The 26506-nt window shown below is 32.8% G+C and overlaps 1 protein-coding gene and 1 long non-coding RNA gene across 2 annotated transcripts in view; one reads left to right on the top strand and one right to left on the bottom strand.

The window, feature by feature from the left end:
• The window catches only part of LOC132729099 (uncharacterized), a 290758-nt gene that overhangs the window by 110439 nt on the left and 153813 nt on the right, over positions 1-26506 (bottom strand). The window lies entirely within an intron of this gene.
• LOC132729100 (uncharacterized) lies at positions 5289-26359 on the top strand. The gene is made up of 5 exons (XM_060714841.1): positions 5289-5414; positions 8763-8901; positions 9294-9363; positions 9706-9888; positions 26281-26359. The coding sequence occupies exons 2-5, from the start codon at positions 8808-8810 to the stop codon at positions 26357-26359; spliced, it is 426 nt and encodes a 141-aa protein (XP_060570824.1). The 5' UTR covers positions 5289-5414; positions 8763-8807.

The raw sequence follows: 26506 nt of genomic DNA, 5'->3' as shown, positions 1-26506 counted from the left end.
TCTAAATAGTATCAGAATTTTACAAATTAAGAAACTATTATCATCAGATTTTTTGTTATTATATTTTTTTTTAATTCCATACTCCTTCCTGTGCATGTTTTTCAACATTACATCAACCATTATGATAGCATATTTTGAGAAATGAATTTTTCATATGAAATACATTTTGTTTTGTAGAAATTATCTATGATCTTGTTTTCATTTTGGACTTATACAATTTACAAATTGATTTTAAGAAACAAATGATCATTGCATTTTATCTTGCATGCGCGTAAAATAAACTCTCCGTTCACAGGCTAAAACTGACATATCTTTTTCGACAATTTAAACTAGTGTTCTTTAGTAGAAAACATAATAAAACTTAAATCAAAATCATCTTCAGATATAAGCAACTATAAAACACGTATGCCATCTTGGGTTTTTGCTATAACAGTTTGAGTTTGATAAAAACGAAGATTTTCTATGCCAGGGTCTCGAACTTGTATTAAAATATCATAAATGTCCATTTCTTTATCACAACTATGCCTTACATTTGCATATCTTGTCTAATCCGTTGAGAAAATAAATTTTCAAATCACTAAAAATGCTCATAAAGCGAGCGTGTTACCCCTGGACCAATGCAGTAATAAAGTAAAAATTAAAGCCGTAATGACATTATTCCTTTCTTTTCAAATTAGTCTACACGTATCATGAAAGTAAAGCAGAACGTTTTAAAGTCGAAATTATCGAAACGAAGAAACTGACAAATTTAAAAGTCACGGTCGAAAAGAAAAGCATAATAATGAAATCACGACATTATTTATATATAAAGATAAAAATGTTATTGAATGGAAGCGATTAAGATTTTATATATACACATGTATTTAGAATATTCAATGTTGAATTCATATATTATTTGAATTGTATCATCCAGTGAACATTAAATAAATCTATATTAAACAAATCTTCAATTGTTATCAATATTGCAACCTATGAATAATCTAAACTTCTTATATCACGACTTTCAATGAATCATTTGTCACTAGTCAGGAAATTATTGTTATATATTTCCCTTCTTTTCGGTTAGTTAAAAATTTATTGTACAGATGTATTTAGCAGAAGTGCTAGGTTTTATATGTTAATTGTCATTCTAATATTTAATATAAACATCAGTAAGGCATTGCAGTATAGTTTGCATTATTAACAGCAGCCTAATTAATTAAAAGTGTTTGTGCATTTTATAAATGAAGCTGTTAAATTTTGACAAAACATGTAAAATAAATGTTCTTCATGTTTTTCAAAAAGGATAATCAGGCATTAAAAATAGAGAAGCGATAATATGTTACGGCATATATGATTTAACATGTGTTTGATAGTTATAACCTCCATTTAGTATTTGCCTACATAAACTATATGATCTTCTTGACTTTAAAACGAGTCAAAATTTGATAATCTTAATTCAATGACATGCTTTACCTATAATACGGTAACCAACAACCGAATTTGATCTACTACTTTCTTACATATTCAGGTAAGTGTCCAATAATATTAGCTAATGTTACCAGCAGTAATTATGATCCTAGCTATCTGCAATATAAAGTTGTTGGAGCATGCGAGTAGTTCCCGTACAAAACTCGTAGTAACTTAAAATAACAAACTATTTTAGTATGTGCACTCACAAAACATTGATTTTTAAACATTATTAGTCGGATCGTCAAACAAATTATGGAAATTAAGGAGAGAGTTTCATATAAGCTCCAAGCTTTCTACTCAATCCTGAATGAAATTTATATATTGTAATATTGTCTGTAAATATTGATGAAGAAATAAATATTGTTTAAACCAAATTATGAAAATCCCATTATGTTCTGAACATAAATTAACCCTTAGTTATAAGGCCTGGTATCGGGCACTATAGTCTGTCCCATCATATGTGAATATTCCTTTCTTTATTTAATATAATAGTAAAATCATTTAAATTAATGTCATGTTAACCCTGACGTCAATATCTCTAGGCATGTTTTTCTTTTTTTTTCATAAATTCAGTAATATGGTCAAAATGTTAAAATCATATTTTTTCCCGTTGACTTACGTTGTAACCTGACGTGACGTCCAAATGGCGGCACCCATATAGACGTCATTTAGGGTTCGTCTCACAATTAGCATGAAATGTACTGGATAATTATAAAAAATTCTTCTTCTTATTAACTTACTGATCAATAGTTGAATGTTATCATTAAAATGAAAAATAAAGTTGGTGTCAAAAAGGCAATTCTACCATCAAACCATTATTTAAAATGATCAATTTTAATCATTTGAAGTGAAAATATCAGTAAGCTTTATAAATTCTAACACACAAAGATTTAATTAATTACCATGATATACTGTCGTATTATATATTGTTTAAGAGAAAAAGAACAATGAGGTGATTTGATTATATAGCTTTTTAATCAAGCGCGTATCTTGAATACCGCAACGCGTCGTAGGGGAACGGGAACACTAGCTAGAAAGCAAACAAAAAAATGGTTCTTCGCTAATTAATGTTTAGTTTACATGATTCTGTAGTTGTCTGAATTCTGTCCATTAGTGTGTATCACGTCTATTAAAAAATAAATAAATTGACCAGGTTCGATGGGATACAAAAATATGTCACCCTTCTAATTACATTGCGATGTTCGTGCGCTAAAACTTTCCGTACAAGAAATCGCCAACAAATACTACATTATCATGCAAATTTGACAAATAATATAAAGAAAGGAAAACTGATTCACTTTGCGTTCAGCATTGGTTTGCTTGTTACCACAGTGTCTACTTTAACTAACTCCCTAGCTAACGAGAGAACACAGACTCGCGTTCGAGGAAAATGTAAATTATAAGAATATATAATATCATGCTTTCTAGTTTGAGCAATCAAACGTAGGCCTATACACTTTAAGCCTGAAAATACAGATTTAACTTCCCGTCTCACAATGCAACAAAATGTCCAGAAATACTGGCAGTGATTTGATATTATTATTTTATTAAGACGTTTGAATTGGAGTGTTCAATAAGCGACAATAAGTGTTTTTTTTGTAGACTCAAAGTGTTACATATAATTATTTTGTTAATATGAAGGGTAGATCGAGTCAAAGAGAAACACCGAGTGACGTTCTCAATATTTTTAGCCTTCCTAAAATTTGAAAATATTCAGTGAAAAAAAAACAAAAAAAACAATAGATCTAGCATATTTTGAAATCGCGGGAGAAAAATACCGCGTAGTCTATTGTATATTTTGTAGCTAAAAGTGTAGGATTTACTGAAGTCTTGAATAACAATATAATATGTAGGGAAATTATTTCTGAGAAATATATAGAATAGTTTAAAAACATAAAATCAAAACGAATGTTATATGTAATTAATGGAAGAAGTATTGTACTGTTCTAGATTCATGTCGTCAAGTGTGTTTAAAATTATTCTTAAATGTTATCAAAAGTTTTATATTATTAATATATGAATTGAAGGTGTAATTTTTACAGTTAAGTTGCAAAATCTGGGTATACAAAAATTATTTTAAATGCCATCAAGACAAATTTATCTCAACGCTTAAAATTATCTGTTTGAGGTTACATATGCCTAACCGCCCTCTGTCAATGCCGCAACTGGAATCATCCATAAAAAGCGCGAGGCATTTTTGTTACGTCATATATTTCGTAAATTGTTGTTGACGTAATAAAGTTTTTTTCGTCAGGAATCCATAAGCATTGTGATGTTGACAACTAAAATTGATGGGCCGTTCTTGAATTATGGATTTGGAACATGCTGAATTATGATGTGTTTCATTTACATATTTCATTTGCTAACCCAGATAACTCCACAAATTGAACAATGTTTTAATAATGAGACGGATTATCAGTTCATCAAAAGTGTAGGACTAGTAGTCATGACATTCAGGACTTTTGAAGTAAAAAAGTGGGATCTACGGAACTGGATAGAAACTAGCAATGAAGAAATCTTCAGAATGCGAATTTGTCGTGACGTTTATAAAGTTCATAGGGATTCTATTCAGCTTATTTCTAGATCTTCTCCATGTGACTCGGTGTTCTTGTTGCTTATTTTTCATTTTTTTAAGTTTAATTGATATTATTTTCAAAATACTACTAGTATCACACAAATAAGAGCAAAACATGCCACTAAAGCTTTACAAGCCAAACAATTTTTTATATAATTTCAATATGCCGAAAAAACTATCATTAAGAGTCAAGAGGTTTCACCAGGATGTCCCAATCCCCGTTTTAGCTAAATAAGCAACGGTTTAATGACAACTAGAATACTTTGATTGCCACTTTATCTTTTTATCTGCTGGCAAGTGTTTGTATGGTGCCCTTGTGGGTATCCTACATGTGAGTGAACATTTTAATGCTGTATTCCTGGAAAGTCCCCTTATCGTTATGTTTTTTCTCTCTGAAACTTTTTAATATCATTTATTGCTTCACCTGGTTGTTCTTCCTGTTTACTTCAGTTTTACTTTGCTATAATTTTTTTCAAGTTCAATAAGTGAGAGTTGATTATCTTAAAACAAGCGAAATTAAGCGCAAGCGTAATATTCCTGAAAATTAATGGTGTTACATCACAGATGTGCACTGCTCAAAAAAGGGCCGAAAAAAATATATCCGACTTTAGCTAACACTTATGGTCATATATATCAATTCCTCTAAATTTCGACTTGTAATTATAAAAATAAAATGTTATCCTTAAATTTCTTTTCTGCATCATATCTTGCCATACTCTATTGCAACCTCAAAACTTGCAACAAACTCTTGTCTTGCATAATATTCACTTATTCACTCTTAACCGCAATTATTATTATTTTAGCTAATTGTAAAATGAAAACACGATTTTTTAAATAATTTAAAGCGCTACATTTGAACCGCTATAATTAAGTTTGTGCATGATTGTTTATCATCAGTATTAAATTTCCTGATAAGCGTTGTAACATGATAATCTGTCTGGTAGTAAACATACCGACGCATACATTATTCATTTATGTTAACTATTTGTAACATTGCTTTGAATCAACGTGACTGTTAATTCCAAAAGAGAATATTCAAGTTTTAGGAATAATACTTATTTTGAATAAAACTTTGATTTTTGTCTAGCGTATACAGAAGATGTTTTTTTTTTTTTTTGTTTTGTTTTGGGTTTTACGTCACATCGACACAGTATAGGTCATATCGCGACGTTCCAGCTTTACTGGTGGAGGAAGACCTCAGGTGCCCTTGTGTGCAATGCAGGCAATAAAGATTGTGATTCTGTGAAATCGGCCGGGGACAAGTGTTTGTATGATTGGAACACGAATGTAAATCATACGAAAGGAATTTTGTTCTTCAGAAATATACAACAACTCATTACTAAATTTCCCAAGATTATCAACAGCTGACAACGCAAAATGTGCACAGGTATGTCAAATATTAAGATCTTATTTTACATTGTAGAATTCTTTTGGACGAGTACATAGCTGTCACACTTGATAAACAAGGCGCTATCTGGACCCGAGTCCAAAATAATCAGTATTTTACTTTGCAATGTATTATTACATTTTTATTTAAGCACATCATTTTTTTGACTAGCTACTGAAAGATTGACATCATAGGTAAGATATATACCTTAAATTACACCTGTATGCAAAATTAAAACGAGTTTTACAGTACGGAAATCAAGTTATGGCCACTTTTCTGAACTGAAGCTCGGATGTTATTAGAACCCTTTTTTAGAAATGAGGAACCGTTAAATAATCTGCAATAAAATTCTAATGAAAAATATTTTCCCATTAATTTTTGTTAAGAAACATATAGTACCATTCAGTTAAAAATCAACATAAGTAAAAAAATGGTTTCGACTCAAAATGTATGATATATGTATTAAAATGTTACCATACCCCACCCATTTTTAACACGTGTTTGACGATTTTGCTACTTAGGGAGCCTAATTAAAATAATTTTTAAAATTTACCCAAGTGAGTGCCTGTTTTCAAAGTTTCCATACATGTTTAAAGAAGTATATTGGTTGATCTTGTAAAATATGAAATACTTTTACCGTCTAGTTTTGATTCTATTACACTTTGAAAATATAAGGTACCATATTTATTACTAGATATAGCATAATGTAGCCCAAAAATACTTATATGAATTAAATAATCAAAATGAAACACTCTTTTCTTCCCAAAAGGGACATGGGATATATATAAATAATGTTTAAAGGAAAAAAGAGTTGTCCCTTCTGGGGTTTGAACCTACGGTCCTCAGTTTCAATGTAGTTAACAGTAGTTCTAGCCTATTTGAATACTCTTCAAAGCGGAGGTAATGCAGTAATGCATTAGGATGAACATACCTTAATGTCACTTTAAATCTTCTTGATATAATATGAACCTTCATTTTAAATGCATTACTTGTTTTGTTAAATTCGTATTAACTGAAAATGTCAAAATCAAAGGTAATAAAATAAGCTAAATTAATCTCTGCTATCATGCTAATATATGAGGAAGATTCATTCACTGCTCAAGTGCTTTAGTGAGCGCCTGAAGTAATTCAATTAAGAAATGATATCGGTCTAAGTGGTGTTTATCGGCTATTTCGTAGGTCTGAGTGGTTAATTTCTTCGCATCAAAACGACAAAACCGGTGTTAAATTGCAGATAAACACCGCTCAGACCGATATTATTCCGATTTTAACAAGATACAAGAAAATCATTGATGCAAAGCATCAAAGGGCGTCCAAGCAAGAAATGCAGCAAGTGAAAATGAACTAGTAGATATCTTATGACCAGACTTTTCAATGGTTAACTGGTTTTTACCAGAATTGTATATCGTTTATGAATGGGCAGACAAAAGACATTGTTCATCATGAACTTTGGTAGACATGCTAGTGATTAGAATATTGAATGTATTTTCCACAGGAACTTGAAATTCTATCAATATTAACGAAAATATAAAAAATATACAGGTCTATAATATCCAAAATATACCCTCCTATATAGTATAAGTTTATTTATATTATAAAGAGGGTATTTTTGGATATTGTCATTAATATTGGTTATTTTGTTAGAATTTCAAGTTCATGGGGTATTTTCTTTGGAACATAAAAAAAGTAGTCAAAATGAACAAAGTCTGTTAATTGATTTATTGGAAGGTCAATCTACTATTTTATGAAATACTTCAAAACCCTCGTCTGAATCACCCGAGTGTTTACATTCCTATCAGCAAACCCATAACAACTCATGTTAAATTGCAGACGAAAGTTTCTGTTGTTAAAATGACAATATTCGGCAAATGAATATTCCACTAATACTACCCTTCACAGTTACCTAAAGAGACTTGAACAGCGAAAAGGTTTTATAGTTTACTACTGCTAGACCTGTTAACCAAAATAAAAGCGACATTTAAAGTTATGAACTTGGTCTATTTAAATATTCACGGTGCAATCAGGGCCGTAAAATAGAAAACCGGAGATACATACGGAAAAGACAATTTCTATGATACAACAATTCGTACAAAGGCCGACTTATTTTCTTACTATAGATTTATTAAGAGTGCAATTAATTGTTTGAATATGTTTCTGCAAAATTCTCCAGTCATAGCGCAACAGGAATGACCATTTCGATAAACTAGAACTACTTCTATAAATAGATTTTCGGACTTTCACAATTTTAAGGTCATCATTCTATTTATAGGTACAGCAGTAACATACACAATAACCCACATGATAAATCAAAAACCCGAAGAGGGCGATTAATTGACGGATAAGATAATGTCATATTTCACAAATATGTTTGCTTTGGGAAATTCTCCAGTTCGCTATTCATTAAACATATCGCGACATTCATTTTTCCTCATACCAATCGGAATGATCGGCTATTATGACAGACGAAAACGCCCGAGAAGTTGCAATTGCCCTTTTACAAAATCTGATTTCATTCCATAAGGGGCGTAGCGCTTCGGCGCGGGCGCCAAAAATAAGGAAGATTACAAATGTTATTATTTCAAGCGGAAATAACTTCCGGTGCCGATTTTCGTATGTAACGCTGTTCGCACCCTACTGTTGCTACGATATAGAAATTATTAACGAAAGAAATAATAAGAAAGTTTTTTTATCAAGTTTTCAACAATAAAAACGTTTTATAATGGATTTTATTGCGTTTAATTTATGATTTATTTATGTTTGAAATTACGTCAGCGTTTATGAATGAGTTGTATACTTAGGATGACGTCATTACGTTGCTTACGGATTACCGCCATTTTTTTCAAAATATCTATTAGCTGATATGGATCGAATTTGTGGCATTAGAGTATATGAGATATTATTTCGGTATTACATGATAAGACAATATTATAAGAACTGAAAATATAGATAAAAATGTTTTTTTTTTTATAATTGTTGCTTTAAAAGACTTTGTAAACTATATAATCGAGAGAGAAAACATAACAGCCGCATATACAAGTAGTCCCTAACCAGTGTTTATTCGCAGTTTAACACCGTTTCTTTCCTTCTTTGTCTATTGTGACAAAATCACGAGGAGTGTTAGAATATGAATCCATATTTATACTTCATAAAGATGTCCACTTACTACTTTATATGAACTCACTTTCAATTGCTGTGTAGTTATTATGCTTAACTTTGTATTTCTGTGTGACATTAAGAGGAACGGTGAGTAATGTGGAAGCTGGCTGTATATTTGAATGATAGATGATGTTACGTAATACAATAAGGTTTGCTCTTATATTCCTTTCAATAAATGCTTGTTTTATACAGGAGATATCATTTGAAGAGAACACCAACGAAGTATCTTCAGGAAGGATGCAAACTTTAGGCAACGGGGCCTTGTATTGTAAAAGAACAAAAAAGACAGTGTTGAATGGCAAAATGCACAAGCAAATAGCTCATTGTAATGGTATGATGTTAGCTTCTATTACTGATTGAAGATGTGCTAGATATCTTAAGTATTGTTCATTCAAACACCCAAACGAAATCTGAAAAGTGTTGGTTTTAAGTCACAACTACCCTTAAAGTCATATTGTGTATAATAAAAGATGTAAACCATATTAACCCGCTTTGAGAGGCTAACAACTTTAATCACTCGGCCTATTAAAATAAAAATAATGAAACCAACAACCATTTGTAATTGGGAAAAAATGTAAAGGAATTGTCTTCCACAAAAACGCAACGTTATAATGACATTTCAAGTCGGAGTCTTTTAAAATAAAGGATGCTATAAAATCAATTTCAATGAATTACATTTTCTTATTAAATATCCTCTATGATATTAAATGAAACTGTTTACAGTTGAAAGACGAAGACGAGGCCTTATTAATGAAAGGATGGTTAAACTACAGGGGCTACTATTTCCAGGAAGGTATTTATGATTTAAATCCATACTAGATTTGGTCTCATCTTATGATAGCATAAATATACATTTTACTTTCATTTTCTGAATAGATATTGCCGCCAAATAATTATATATCTGCTGGCACAAGTGCACATCTTTACAGGCAACATTACTTGAAGTGAATGCCTTAAAGATGGTTCGACAGTTTGGTTTCAATAAATACCTTGATTTAAATGCTCATATTGAGAAAAGTATTACACAGAATTAAAAGAATGCAAGTTTATTTGTACGATTATATCTTCATTGTCTCACTGAGGTAGAAAATAGATCTGCATTACGAAATTGTATATTTTAAGGGATAAATTTCAGTACAAAATGTCAAAAGAGTGATGTCTTAAAGAAAGCAATTGACTGTATTTCACGTATGAAAGAGGATTATGACAGGATAAGGAAAGTCGAAGAGGCTGTTGTGAAAGTACGTGAAGAGAATAAAGTGTTGGCGTCGCAAGTTCAGGTAAAGTATAGGATTAAACATAACAATAATAGGAAAGTGTATTCTACGTGTGACTTACGTTTATTATTTAAATGTACTTGCCTTCTTCATACTGTTTTATTACAAAAGTACAAACATTCTCTTTAAAGTGTCTTTTTAAATTGAAACATGGTTAATTTTGAATCATTCAAGTATTTCACTTAAAAGAGCTTCAAGTTTGATTCAGCAAGTATCACGTTTCAGATGCTAAAGTCTTTGATGAATTCTAGCGCATATACACCATCAAATAACATGGTGAATATACATTATGATGGAACGACATCGGTAGCATCAACCGTTAGCAAAGGCAATCAACTTGAAAATTGTTCAAGCGCACAGAATTTACAAAATAAAGTAGTTTCTATGGAATCTGAGGCAACACAAATGAATCGATATTTTGACGAGTTCCTATTAGCCTAAAAGCTATGTTTTATTGTTTATACTGAAACATGTGTTTACTGTATTGTACGTATCATATACATGTTAGTTATATATAATTACTATATCATGATATTTGTATCTAGTTTATCAGTAATCAAATTATTCAATTACACAATTAAAATCAGAAAATTGTTACGTGTTTTAACATACCTCAAAATAAAAAAATCCATGCAATGCAAACATTTCGTCTGACATATCTGAATAAACAGTAGATATTGTACATTGTATAAAGCCGTGCTTATCAGAAGATTCGAATCAAAACCGGGTCAGACAATGTAATATGCACTTATTAGCGAATATGAAAGTTTATCCATCATACCACTTTTAATAGGAGGGAGGGAGAGGTTTGTTTTAAAAGAGAGGAGAAATTGATCAAATTATGCATACAGTATTTCAGCACATCTGCATGTTTATTTGTTTGTTGGATTTTTACGACACGTCAACACATAACTGGCCATATCGTGCCGAATGCCATAATAGGCTTAAAATGTTATGTAAAACTTTGTAAATGACAATAAAAATGAGCCTTGAATACAAGTTTACCTCTTTCAAATAATCAATGATGTTTTTTGATGGAATTGTATTAAAGAGTTCTTTCAGTGAATTAACAAAATAAAATCTTTTACGAGCCTGTGAAAAATCATGACATTCCAGAAGAAAATGCTCGACAGTAACATTTTCATTACAAGCTACACAGAAAGGGGCTTTGTCATTCGTGAGGAGATAAGAGTGGGTAATTTAAGCGTACCCAATTCAGCATCGAAGAAGAACTGTTTAATCAGTAATGTTTGGCAGAGATAGAGATGGTGACACATCAAGAGATGGGTTTATATCGTGAAGTTTATTAAAAACGGCGTTGTCCCAATTTGCTTTCCATTCAGATGATACGAGTTTATTTATAGCCGGTCTAAAATCACAAGCACGTAACAATAAGTCAGTTTTTTTGAAAGTTTAATGAATGTTTAACTAAAGCATCTACTTTTTCATTTCCCCATATACCTACATGACTTGGAATCCAATATAATTTAACAGATTTTGTTTTAAGTATAATATCATGAAATCGTAAAAGAAGTTTCCTTATCATGATATTGTCAGATTTTTTTATATTTTTAATGGATATTAAAACAGAAAGCGAGTCAGAAAATATCACAAATTTATCATGGGTATGCTGTACTGTGTATGACAATGCTAAATCTATAGCTTTTGCTTCAGCAGTAATAATTGATGCATTATCTGGTAACCTAATACTAGATGTAAAATTATTTCCAAACACAGCCGCATCTACTTTGCAACCTTCTTTTGAACCGTCCGTATAAATATGTATAAAATCTTCATGTTCTTCCTTAATTGCTAGAAACTTCTCTTTGAAATGTTCAGGTGAATTTGATGACTTTTTAATATTTGAAAGGTTAATATTTATTTTCGGGGAATTATAAATCCAAAGTGGAACATCCTCATCGTCATTTTGAAGGATACTGTCTGGATTAATTTTAAGTTTATCTAAATCATCTTTTAAACGAAAGCCTAATGGTTTAAGTTTGGTTTGTTAACAATTTTTTTAGTATAACTTGGTTTGAAAATAATATTTTAGCTGGGTTTTTGCTATTAGATGAAATTCTAGTTGCATATTGAAGTGATAGCTATTTTTACGAAGATGAAGCGATGGTTCCCCAGCTTCCGCATATAGACTTGCTACAGGAGAGGTGCGAAAAGCACCTAAAGCTTAACTTAAACCCTGGTGATGTATGGTGTCTAGCATTTGAAGATACGATTTTCTTGCAAACCCATATACTACAGAACCATAATCTAATTTTGATCGGATAAGACTTCTGTATAATTTCAGTAATGTAATGTGATCTAATTCGTAATATAAAAATATACCATTTATAACTATTCAACATAGAATCTCTATTTAATGTGACTTATTATAACATGTTTTACAAATAAACAATTGCATTATCAAATATTAAATTCATTACAGTTTCGACTGAAAAGAGTCGTCCTGTTCACGCTTCTTTTTAATCTTACTTAGAAAGTAACGTAGACAATAGCGTATATGCATTTACTACTACGATCCATTAAAGGAACCAATCAAACCGAGTCTCCTACATCATATTGAGTATGTTGACTCTCTCTCTGATTTCCACATAAGTTTGATATTTTTTTCATAGTTATACTATTACCTAGCATAAGCCTAAAGGTAAATGTTGTTTGCTATTTGTTGTCTTCTTTGCTGTCTGTAAATCTTACTCTTTTAATTATTTTTATTTTATCTATTTTACTAGTTCAACTTGTGAGCTAGTTTTACAATTTTCCCTGTGTAAAAAACTTTCACGATTTACACTCTGTGGATATAAATCACAAATAATTTCCGTCATATAAATAACTTTACATATATTTCATTTTTATTTAAGCACAAAGAACGTGTCAAATAAATAAAATATGCAATATTTATGTAAATTTATGTCAAATAACTTTGAAGATATGAATGCAAAATTAGGACCATAAAGATTGTTTTACCTATAACTTATCATAATGACGTGTATTTAGGCTTTTAATGAAATGATACATGATACAGGCTACACATTTAGCACATTAGCAAATGAACATATTGCAATTGCGGTTTCTGTCACCTTTGATAAATAAACGACGAGAGAATCCATAATGTATTTCTTAAAGGACATAATTACTGTAGTTTCTTTTGATTCCAATTGGAATGCTTGACGTATTCGTAATTTATGTAATGGAAAGTTAACCGAGAATATATATCTCATAAGGTAAAAGCAGTAATTTACTAATTTAGGATGGTACTATTTTACACGTTTTAGGTCGGGCAAATGCATAGAACAATATTTCATTTTAGTTAACGAAGCAATAAGTTTATCATATAAATCAAACTTTAAAATAGAGCAGAATATATATTCTACATTTTACATCAAATTTATGAATGCTTTATATTTAAGGACATAAAATAAACACACGTGATATAAATAGTTTCTCAAGAATAAGAGACAAATGTTATTGATTAGAACAACTGACCCTTGGGGAAAACATTTTTCATGTTGCGACCAGCATATCGTTCATGGTGGTGATGATATGATTTCTTATTTCTAAATAATCTTATATTAAATGTACATCTCTAGCATTTTAAATTGATCTTGCATTGTAACGCATTTAACGACCAAATAGTGTTCATTTGCTTGTGCCTTAGGTTTTATTTGTTCTCCCAAAAATCAGTAACTTTTGAAACAGAATTTAATTGTGGCTTTAAAAAATTTGACTTTTCAGTGTGACATTGAACTCGCGGGTAGCGACTAAGATGCTGTATTCCGCACATTGTGCTATGCGGTAGGTGATTTGTGCTAAGTCATTCATAAACAACTTTCAGTATTTAAAGATTTAGAGCAGACACATCATGTTAACTGTTAATATATTTTACTAACAAATGACCCGATTGTTATGCTCCGCATATTGTTACATCAGTGTAATGACAAAATGCTACAGAACAGACTCGAAAATGTAACTGACAGACAAATAGACAGGCGGGTAGGCAGATAGGCATGCAGGCCAGCAAAAAGACAGAGGTCATTCATAAATTCACCTCTACACTACGCCGTTTCGAATAAACAATTTTGAATCACTTGTGTAAGATGTCGTTTATGCCTTAAACTCTTCATTTAAAAAAGAAATGATTAAATAATTTTTACAGCTTTTGTCCTTCCTTATTCTCGTAATATTTAATAAAATTTGTTGTTACAAATACGTAGAATAATGAAGCCTTACTTAGTGAAGTGCCCTTCCCATTTTACACTATACAAGCATTACAATAAAAGCGTACATGTTTGTAAGAATTAGGAAGATAATTCTATTAAGTTAGTTTCTTTATAAACCATTAAGTTAGTTTCTGTATAAAAATGAATTATGACCCACCAATAACATTGCAGCAAACATACCGAATCAAAAAAGTGATATGAATAGATGCCAATAACATAATTTATTCAAAATAGTTGTTTCATATAACACAGTAGTCAATGTAAAACAAGAGCCATGTTACCCGCCGAATGTGTTTGCTCATTGGAATAATGTATATGAAGTAAAGCAGAATTATTCAATTTAAAGTGGTCTTATGGTTATGGAAACCATTACAGATTTGAAACCTATGTGAATACTGATGGCTGAAAATAAGAAAGGGCAATTACTGAAAAATAATGCAGGGTAAGTTATCATTGTTGTGTGCTGCACTCCTCCACAATGTAATCTATCCACCTATGAAGTTCCAATATGATACCTCTTACAATTTTTAAGACAAGCTCCAGACAAAAAGTATGAAAAATAACAAAGGGCAATAACTAAAAAATTATAAAGGGTAGAGCTATCATTCTTGCGCTCAGCATTCCTCCTCAATCAGATAAATACACCTATGAAGTTTCATGTTGACATCTCAAAGGCTTTTTGAGTTATGCTCCACTCAGGTGAAAAAATAAGTATGAAAAATAACAAAGGGCAATAACTAAAAAATTATGAAAGGAAGAGTAATCATTCTTAAACAGTGCACACTTCCTGAGTAAGATCTATCCACTTATGAAGTTCCATGTTGATATCTCAAAGGGTTTTTGAGTTATGCTCTGGACAAAAATTAATTTTGAAAAATAACAGAAGGCAATTACTCAAACATTATGCAGAATTGAGTTATCATTCTTGTGCACTGCACTCCTCCTGAATTAGATCTACCCACCTATGAAGTTTCAAGTTGATACCTCAACTATTTTTTGAGATAAGCTCCAGACAAAATAGCATGAAAAATAACAAAGGGCAATAACTCAAAAATTATATAAGGAAGAGTTATCATTCTTGCGCACAGCATTCCTCCTCAATAAGATCTATCCACCTATGACGTATAATGTTGACATCTCAAACACTTTTGAGTCATGCTCCATTCAGGTGAAAATCATTCTTAAACAGTGCAAATCTCCTGAGTGAGATCTATCCATCTGTGAAGTTTCATGTTGATATCTCAAAGGCTTTTTGAGTTATGCACTGGACAAAAATTAATTTTGAAAAATAACAAAGGGCAATAACTCAAAAAAATATGCAAGGTAGAGTTATCATTCTTGTGCACTGCACTTTTCCTTAATGAGATCTATCCACCTATAATGTTTCAAGTTGATACTTCAAATACCTTTTGAGATATGCTCTGGACAAAAATGTCGGACGGAAGGACGAACGAAGACCATTTCTATATCCCCCGCCGTCTTTCGGCGGGGATAATAAGACCTGTCCGCGGACAGCGCGCTTCACAAGTCTCAGTGCTGGATATTAAAAAAGCAACATTGAAAAGGGGGGGGGGATAACATGCTTATCAGACTAACCCGTCCTTGTAAGTCAACATATATTTCAAGTTAAAAAGAGAAAATATTCTTAGTCAATCAGAGAAATAGTAAAACAAAAAAGCTTACAGGATTATTGACCCAAAATTACAAATTTGATAGTGACCAGGTACACTACTAGTTGGCGACTTACAAATCCGGACAACCGCGTTAACGTTTCATTTTCAATATTTGATCATTTGTCGGTAAGGCACAAACACGCTTGATAAACTAAATTCAACAATTTCAACAAATTGAATATGGAAATTTAATTAATGGAATTGAAATATTTATATGTGTCTGCTTGCTCACTGCGTGCCTGTTCGCAGGGAAAGTCAAATATAACACAATGCGCATGTGAAAATATTTTACTGAGGCCTGGACAATTTAAAATCGTGAAAAATAAAAACATAAGAAGCAGACGAACTTTTCCAAAAAAAAAACAAACATAAGCTATAAAACTTACTCAGAAAAAACATACATTTTAAGTACCATATTATGATACGCGCAAAGACATACCAATCAAAGGGAGGTTATTCAATTTTTTCTTCCTAATGTTTAATAGAACAGTTGCTTTTCTCTAAAAATAGAAACACTTGTAAGAAATCGTTTTTTTTTTGTTGTTGTGTTTGTGTAATAAGAAAAATATTGATCACAAAGTAATTTTATGTGTGACTAGTTTATAATGTTTGTTATATTACTGATTTATTATAAATATCTTAATGCCGACTAACCGTGATCTTTCATTTCATTAATCACAGTTCAAAATATGCATTCGACAGCCTGCAGAAGTTTATTTCGGCTGAGAAACAAACGAAAGAAGGGAATTTGGAGTGAAAAGCACATTGCATGATAGATTGAAAGAAAACCAACAGGCAATATTAACATGAAAATCAATGCCACGCTTTCTAACCACTGACGTAGAACAAGCATTGATGGCATTTATCCAATATATGTTTCATCAGGGGTTTCCTATGACTAAGATAATGAATGATTCGATGCTATGTCCCAGGAATACGTTAACAGAAAGTAAATTAGAAACCCGATATTAATAAGTTACATCATACGTGTATTAAGATTCCAATCATGAAAAAGTTAGTAATAAGGAAAATCAACATTTCCATTTCAAATTCAAGTATGTTGTAGGATTATATAACATGATGAAAAAATCAGCACTGAATTGTATTTTTAGGACGGAAAGCAGCCAATGCTGTGCATGGGCCAACAGATAAATGATTCGGGGCACTCTTGAAGCGGCATACTATGCTTTCAGAAAGAACTCAAGATCATGTATGTCCTGTCAAAACACTACATCAATATGGAGGATTGTATAACCTCCTTGAATCTATTCTCGTCATAAATGATCCAAAAAATAAGAAGTTACAGGTATTTGACAATATGACGCTTCTACGTCACTGATATGTGAATATGTTTTTCGATTCCAACTTATAAAAGACCGTTAACAAACCTGATAAAGTTGTATATGAATTCCTTAAATATTGTATTGTTCCGTGCAAGCAAAATATTAAAAGACTAACACATGTATATTTCTTATATTTTCTTACTTTGTGAAGCTAAAAATCCATTTTATCTTGATCAATCGGTGCCACAAATCCAAATCAGTTCAGGAACAGGAAAATATTACAAATCAGCCAGAAACGATTACACACTGTGTATGATAATTAATAAAGTAAATATATATTTATACTTACCATCTTATGTGACGTACGGGTTATATCCTATCCACATCGCAATTTAACTGAAGGTGTTCCAGATTCATATCATTTCGGCACATCTCTATCTGATCACTAAAAGATAAATAATTTGTAACTGATAAGGAATTCAAAGAAAACAAATAAATGATTGAATAATAGGCCCACAAAGGGCACATGGGAAGAGGACAGGAGGCCGGGGAAGAGGGGGGGGGGGGGTGTTAATCAAAGAAATAAAAACTAGGGGTAAAGGGGAAGATACTTACCGTAGACGAGAAAACAACAAGGGACACAAGCAAAAGTGTCACCAAAACATTATGAAACAACAAAGACAAACATCTGAGGAACACAGACCTGACAAAAAACAAAGGAAAATTTGCCAGTTGTTCTAAGTCATGCGCTGGACTAAACGATACCCTCATCTGTTCGAGAAGCGTTCAAAGTCACGGGCATCATTCGATTTGACCTGCATGCCACTGACAAAAGTCAACTAATACCGCCAAAATTCGTACGAAAAAATGAAGAAAGAAAGCGCACTTTTTTCTGACATTTCTGTGCAATAGAACTATACTTGTAGGCAAATATTCAATACACTGTTGTACTTAAATATATGTTTAAATACTATTTATCCGGAAATTGTTTATGAACAATTCACATTAATAATTTCGAGCTGGAAGAACTGAGAGTATTAATGTGAAAACGTGTATATCATGTGGGTTATTACTGGTAAACCTTTTTATATGATAGATCAAGGACTAATTCATGCTTCTATGTCAAATCTTAATCCCGCCCGCCATGTACTAACCAAAAGAAATTCCGGGTTGTGGCAGAGGGACGTGTAAAAGGTGGTGACGAAATACTTAAACAGTTAAAAGTATGCATTGTAATTGATATATTTTCAAGTTTATTGAATACAAATGGATCGACATTCATGCCAAATCAGGGTCTAACTTATTTTTTCACGAAAACAGCTGTATGAACACATTCGTGGATGTTCACCATTGTTGTGCTTAAATGTTGAATTCTGCTTAAACCTGTGCTATGGTACTTGGACGATCACTTCCATTGTCCAGTACCGTCCATGAACCCGAGCCGATAACATTTTCAATTTTGTCGTTTTGATTCCTTTTTTTCTATTATATCATAAAGATGTCATGGCCGAGTCACGTGCTTAGGTTACCTACCGATTGCGATCTAGCATAGTACATCACCGTTCAAAAGTAAGTTATAAGACAATATTCTTTTAAATAGATCAAAGAACTATTAATATTTTCTCATCAGTTTTTGCTTTAAAATGAAATCGTTTATGAATTTGAGTTTCATAATCCTTTTTAAAATTTATTGATTGTTTAATGACAAAATAGAAATTGATTTTACAGAGAAAACAAGAGCTGTCACCCAAGTGACGAATGCCTCCGAAAAGGTTTCTTAAGCATGCAGGTATTATGAAAAGAAAAGATAATGAAAGTAACTAATTGCTGAATATTGTTCTTTGTATTATTGTACCTGTAATCTCTAATATTGATAGCATGAACATTCAAAATATGAGTGTGACCTTAACCTTTGAAGAAGGACGCAACAAGATTGTGTTATGAGATAGACATTTGTGCCAAATTATTTCAAAATCCCTCAATGGATGACAAAGTTAAAGTCTGGACATGATTGTTGTGTAAGTGGGGACACACGGATATGAGTCTTAGCCGCGACATATTGTCTTGATGTGTTAGAAATTTGTGCCAAGTTATTTTAAAATCATTCCATGCATGTCAAAGTAACAGTCCGGATATGAACTGTTCTCGACAGATTGAGTACATTCAAACTATAAGTGTGACCTTGACCTTAAAGGTAGGGACATGTGTCTTTGTCGCGACATGTCGTCATGATGTGGTAGACATTCATGCCTAGTTATTTTAAAATCCTTCGATGCTTCACAGAGACGAATTTGTGTACCTATAAACTCTAATTGTGATAAAATGAACTTCAAAATAGTAGTGTGACCTTGACCTTTGAGTTAGGGACGTAATTAATGGACTCGACACATCGTCTTGATGTTGTAGACATTTATGTCAAGTTATTTTAAAATCCTTTCATGCGTGACAAAGTAACAACCCGGACAATGTGTACGTATTAATTCTAATTGTGATAATGTGAAACTTCAAAATGATAGTGTGACCTTTGAGGTAGAGAAGTACTTCTTGGACGCGACACATTGTCTTGATGTGATAGACATTTATGCCTAGTTATTTTAAAATCATTCGACGCGTGACAAAGTTACAGTACGGACACGAATATGTGTCAGGGTTCGTACAGACATCCAGTATCAAAATTCAAGGACCTTTTAGGGACTTTTTAAGCATGTTTTTCCATTTTTCAAGCACAATTTGTTGCGTCTATATCCTACTCAATGTTTAACCAATATTAATTTGTAAGTCATTTTTTGTTGAAAACACATTTTCTGGCTACAGTACACTTTAAGCCTCGGTCTCACTTACTTCCGGCAGAGCCCAGAGCTAAGTTACCGGGATGATCCGGGATGAAATTATTGTTGCGGACACACTTACCCCGGCAGCACTACGGTAGTTCCCTACTAACCACCCAGGATGCGCTCCGGATCATCCAGGCAGAGCCCAGGTGAAGCTACGGTTCATGCCGGTGCTTCCCCGGTCGTTCCTGGATGACGCCGGAAGAGCCCCGGTTGACCCAGGCAGAGCCCCGGTCGATCCAGGCAGAGTCCCGGCAGAGCTCAGGACGATCCAGGCAGAGGCCCCGGTAGAACCCCGGTGGATTGAAAACGCCCCGAAAATGATAACATTGATACATAATTTTTATTTATATAATATCTATTGTTCCAGAATAGTAATTCATGATGATTTTCTGAAAAATCCTTATGCCATACTGGATAGAAGGGAAATGGGAAGGCTTTTAATATAAACAAGTGCAATCATCGCCAATTGTCGTTATTCTTTTGAAATGATCCGGGCTTTGCCGGGGATCTACCGGGATCAACCGTAGCTCTACCTGTATCCTCCGGGGCTCTGCCTGTAGTTACCGGGGCTCTGCCGGCATATACCGGGGCTCTACCGTAGCTCTACCGGCTATATCATACCCCGGATCATCCCCGGTTTTTGCCGGCAGAGCTACGGTGCTTTCCCGGTATAACCACGGTCGTTCCCGGCAGAGCTAAGGATGAAGCCGGCAAGGCTATACCTTCCCGGATCATCCCGGACCACCCCGGTGATATTAAATATTTTATTCCATCCGGTGTCGAATGCCGGATGTTCCCGGATCATCCCGGACGTTGCCGGCAGAGTTACGGATGTACCCCGGTTGTTCCCGGTCGTTCCCGGATCACCCCGGACGTCTACCGGGGCTCTGTCGGGATGTAAGTGAGACTGTAGCTTTAACAGTTTCTACAGAATAACAACAAAGATTGCAACAAATACAAACTTAGCTGCCACCCTGTTTTATGGCCCCCTGGCCAGTTGAAACCCCGAACTCGTATCATGCCCCCCCCCCCCAAAAAAAAAAAACAAACAAAAAACAACAGAATAGTATTTTTGATGATTAATTTTTTTTCATGTAGATTTATACCTGTGCTTATAGCAGAAAAAGTGTGAAAAGAGCACAGGTAATCGTTAATCCACTCTTTTGTTGTTTTACCTGTCAATCAGTCGGGCATCATATTATTACAAAAAAAATCTCAAACATTGCTGAATTAAGTTAATCACCAATCATAAAGCCTAGGAGATAAATGGTGTTTGGTTAACTACGGGCGCAACTAATGCTGGAAGCTTTCACTACAATTGTGATGGCTAACTGTTTCCATTTGTGATTTATGTTTTTCTTTCGTAGGTTTTCTGTTTCTTTTAAATATAAATTCTATACATGACAATATGATATATATCTACATTATTAAATTGTTTTACAAAAATAATGTCAATATTCATTGAATGGTAAGATTATAACATATTTGCAGTGAGTGGGCTAATGCGGTAATCTAAATGCTGTGTTGAGACCTTGGCACACAACATGGGCATTATAGAGGGATTGAAGTGAAGTTCAAATCAACTGCAATATGTGCCTGTTACATTGAGAAAATATTACAAAATTCATTGATTTTGGTACTGAACAACATCTGTTTTTTTGTTTCTTTTTGGGTTTTTTTTTTCTTGGAAACTGTTTATTGTTACTGACACTAGCCTGTCATTCAATCATTTTCAAGCAAATTTGTAGCGAATTTAAGTACTTTTAAAGAGAGTTATCAAATTCAAGGACTTTTAAGCACTTTTTATCATTTTCAAGCACTTTATAAGAAAGGGACTGAAATTTAAGCACTTTTTAATTCTGTACAAATCCTGTGTGTACCTTTTTACTCTAATTGCGATAATGTGAAACTTCAAAATGATAGTGTGACCTTGACCTTTACGGTAGGGACGTGGTTCTTTAACGCGACACATCGTCTTGATGTGGTAGACATTTGTGCTAAGTTATTTCAAAATCCCTCAATATATGACAAATGTCCGGACACGAATGAAGTGGGACAGACGGACATACGCGCGATTATATTATGCCTCCATTCGGGGCATAAACAGTTATTAAATCGTATCTTGCAAAGAATTTATAATTTTTCTTTGCGTTATGTATAAAATATTATATGTTTAATTTTGCCAGGGTCTTTCAAATATATTTCCTTATGATAGGCCCGGATTTAATAAAGTATTTATATGTGCATTCTTTTTACAGACAAACTGGTATAATAATTCATCAATCAATCATGTAATATCAGAAATGGAATTTTACTTATTGTTCGTGTAGCAAAATTCAATACTTACCACCTTCCTACTTACCTGGATTTTTTTACGAAATTGTACACAGATGTTGGTTCATAGTTCAATAGTTTGTTAAGTATCTGACTGCGTATCTTTCTGACAGTGAAAGAAACTTGGAGCCTGCAACATTTTCAATTTTGCCGTGTTGGGCTTTCTTTAGGGATTCTGTATTTATCTATTTTATGATCACATCCGTGTTATTTGTGCCGTGTGGCGGCTGTAAAAAGTCTCCCCGTACATTTAATCAATAATGTTATATTTTCGATCCTTGAAGATCGTTCAGCACGACATTATTGTTGTGCTTGTGGTATTCAGGGCTGGGAATCAAAACTGCGTCGTATCCTACAAAATGTAAACAAACGCCGCCATCTTGGAACGAAAAACGTATGTTTTTGTTCATAACTTTTTTTGTTGGAAATGACTGAAAACCAGATATATGTTTTAACACGCTACACTATTTTTCGCTTCGTTCGGTATATGTTGCTTGCACAACTATTTTGTAAAACAAAAGTTAGAGCGAACTTGCAACTCGAAGCGGAGCAGAGTTTTTATGAAAATGTGTGGATACGACGCAGTTCATATTGCTTTATTTATCGTTTTTCCTTCAAATCAAATATATATTTGTTTCAGAGTTCACCATACACTTCGAAATTTAATTTTTCATCATTTACTAAAATTTCATTAAAAAGAGATGTTTATTTTCTAAGAAAATAATGATTTTTACGAAATGATACGACGCAGTTGGAAATAAAATATGATACGACGCAGTTGTATTTTTGGCAGTATTTTCAACAAGGATAATTTTGACAATAGATTTCTATTTTATGGAATAATCATTTGCGATAGATAGAAAAAACCAAGATCATTTGCGGTGTATGTCAATGTTCTGTTGCTTTTGATTATTTAGAATACATTTAATTTGAAAGTTTACATTGCGGAAGCTACTTCTCAGTTAAACATGAACAGGTTACCTAATTGATCATAATATCTGAAATAATTTCTTATGTTTTCCAGTCTGTTCAATATTATCACTATTTTTTTTTTCGGAAAAAAAAAAAAGAGTAGAAATCTATTAACTTGAATTCATTTTAAAATTTGGCTAGCTACGCTCTGAGTTAACTGTGGTTCTGCATGTTCTGGATAATGACTGCTTTTTGTGGTTTGTTTTCAACTTTCAATCTACACATTAGCTTTACTAGGGGCGAGGCCAGGTGCGCCTTTGTGCATAATTTCAGGCAAAAGGTTGTACCGGCAGAGAACCATTAACATTTTGCAACTAGCTTGATAGTTTTTTTTACACGAAAGAATAAAAAGTCCCTGGTGGTTTTCGAATTCATAGCAGTTCAGTTCAAGTAATTTGCATTCAGTAAACATAAACAGCTCGGCCTCGGTAGGACACACCAGTCTGATTTGTTGTTTTTTTTTGGGGGGGGGGGGGTTTGGGTTTTTTTTTTCAACAAAATTTGTTAACGTCAGCTGTACAAATAAGCAGATGTTTTTATTAACTTCTGGTGTGGAGTTTTAAGATTATCAATATTTGAGTTAATTATAAACAGAATAACATTTAAAGATATACTATGCTCAAATTTGAGGTTATTGCTACACAGTCTCTTTGTAAATATAAAATAAACATGTTTTGACTTCACACAAAGTAGATATTTTATGTTTAAAACTTTACACGCTATAAGTGGTCACAATATGTATATATAGTGTCGTTAAAAAAACTGGCAGTATTTTTAAGAAATACCAACTTTACTTGTCCTGTAGTACGGAACGCGACTTCCAATGCATAGTAAATTCGTTTTATTATTAAAATTAGACATATTCAGTAAGGATTTCATAGTTTTTAACAGATTTCTTTGATTAAAATATTTTACTCAAAGATGAGCATAGTATATCTTTAAATTTCTTATCTCGGTATGACTAGCAGAGAAATTTTCAATGTAAACAGGGGGTAATCCTCTTTGAAGTCATTTTCTGAAAACTTTTGTTAAGTTTTCAGGCAATTCATTATCAAATAAAAATCACACTTTAGTATGAAGGTATGTTAAGATGCCATGTCTCTAGTCTGTTGAAAATTCGATGCGATAATCTGACCTAAATTTTCTGTTCAATATTGTGAAAACTTCTTCAGTACTGTTGAAAGATCATGTCTGCCTATATCTGTATCAAATTTATCGGTGCACAGCGTAAAATACCTTTGCAAAACGGACACCTTCTTTACAAAATAATTTGTAGTTGTATCATATGTAACTCGATTTTGAAAATTTAAAGTTTTTTAATGGAGAAGAATATGATACTTAATTAAGTGCAAATATAGAAAATACATTCTGTAGACCTATCCTCATCGGCTATACGACAAAATCAGCGGTAAAGTACTAAACGGAACGCATAACCTACTTGCAAAAATATATTGTAGCTTAACCATTTATAATATAATTTTAAAAATTTAAAGTTCAGTTGCTCATCTGTTCTCACCAATTATTAAGAAAATGAATACAGTAAAATCGGCACGTAAAAGACATAAGTAATAACGGAATTAACGGAAATTATTGCTAATTACAAGTAACAAAGGTCATCATGCAATTTGCGCATAGCTCTCTTCCGATAGCAAGAGACCTTCAAAATTTGTAATTCTTTCTCTTTTATCTTTAAAAAAAGGGTCATTCCTGATTAATACAGGGTCCAGGAGTGGTTACACTGGAATATTGAATTTTGTATCAAAAATAGTAAAAACTAATGGGAACAATTTTAGAAGCACGCTAAGGCAACACTGGAACACGTTGTCATATTGGTGTGCGATCACGTGTTTCAATGTATATTGCATTTGATACAGCTTTTCGGATTTTGTAGATGCTTATGATAGGTACTAAAATGCGACCGAAAAATGCAGCCTTAATAGAATTGTATTACATTTCCATTTTTATGGAACCAATGAGTGACATCTGCTTTTGACTTAAGTTGTAAACAAGAAATGTTGTTGGACATTATTAGCATACCTAGCACATAATTTAAATAGTTTAACCAATATGCAGCCTGCAATGAAAATACAACTGCGTCGTATCATATTTTATTTTTCAACTGCGTCGTATCATTTCGTAAAAATCATTATTTTTCTTGGAAAATAAACATCTCTTTTTTGGTGAAAGTTTAGTAAATGATGCAAAATTATGTTTTGAAGTTTATGGTGAACTCTGAAAACGAATATATTTTTTATTTGAAGGAAAAAACGATAGATAAAGCAATATGAACTGCGTCGTATCCACACAATTTCATAAAAATTCTGCGCCTCTTCGAGTTGCAAGTTCGCTCTAACTTTTGTTTTACAAAATAGTTGTGCAAGCAACATATACCGAACGAAGCGGAAAATAGTGTAGCGCGTTAATACATATATCTGGTTTTCAGTCATTTTCAACAAAAAGAGTTATAAACAAAAACATACATTTTTCGTTCCAAGATGGCGGCGTTTGTTTACATTTTGTAGGATACGACGCAGTTTTGATTCCCGGCCCTGGGTATTTTTAGTTTCAACTTTTCGGCATTTTCTAGTTGGGTGGTTCCAATATTCCTACTTGAATAATGTTGAATCATCCTTAGGATATGTTGCCTGCTTTTTAAATTAGTCTTTTGACGTCTTATCTGTGATACGCAGGCTTCATAACCTCTGACCCCCTTTCAAAATTCCATTTTATTTAGTTCCGCCCATTGTTTTCTCGTTTAGGGCACACGCTTTTTATTACTTGGGGACCATACGCCGCTTTTCATGGAATGGCACGGAAGTGTCACATTGAAGGTTCCATGATAACCGCCGTATGAACACATCTGCGGATGTTTCTAAATTCAAAATTTTACTATTTCCTGTTTAAATGTTGAATTCTGCTTAAGCCGGTGCTAGGGGGCGTGGACGGTAATTTGCACTTTCCAGTACCGTCCATAAACAGGCTCAATCAAACCGAGCCTGCAACATTTTCAATTTTGTTTCTTTAGGGATTCTGTATTTATCTATTTTTTGGAATTATTATGCCGATATTAAGCGAATATATTGGTATATTGAAATGTTCCAGGAAAAGTCTTCAAGAAAGTAAGAGGAGGCAAAAGAAGATTTATGCTAAACGAATTACGAAGAAACAGAAAGAAAAGTAATTAAAGGATGACAACATAAAATAGATAAATACAGAATCCCTAACGAAAGCCCAACACGGCAAAATTGAAAATGTTGCAGGCTCGGTTTGATTGAGCCTGTTCATGGACGGTATTTGAAAGTGCAAGTTACCGTCCACGCCCCCTAGC

This window comes from Ruditapes philippinarum, unplaced genomic scaffold, assembly GCF_026571515.1.
Source record: "Ruditapes philippinarum isolate M1 unplaced genomic scaffold, ASM2657151v2 ctg658_1_1_1_1, whole genome shotgun sequence".
Classification (NCBI taxonomy): domain Eukaryota; kingdom Metazoa; phylum Mollusca; class Bivalvia; order Venerida; family Veneridae; genus Ruditapes; species Ruditapes philippinarum.
Note: the sequence above shows the minus strand (reverse complement) of the source record. Positions and strands in the feature narration are given on the sequence as shown.

Excerpts from the sequence above, each read along its gene's own strand:
- LOC132729100 (XM_060714841.1), top strand. The coding sequence starts at position 8,808 with ATGCAAACTTTAGGCAACGGGGCCTTGTATTGTAAAAGAACAAAAAAG. Across the intron at positions 8,902-9,293 it reads GCAAATAGCTCATTGTAATG|TTGAAAGACGAAGACGAGGC; the intron begins GTATGATGTTAG and ends AACTGTTTACAG. Across the intron at positions 9,889-26,280 it reads CATAACAATAATAGGAAAGT|GAAAAGTCTTCAAGAAAGTA; the intron begins GTATTCTACGTG and ends GAAATGTTCCAG.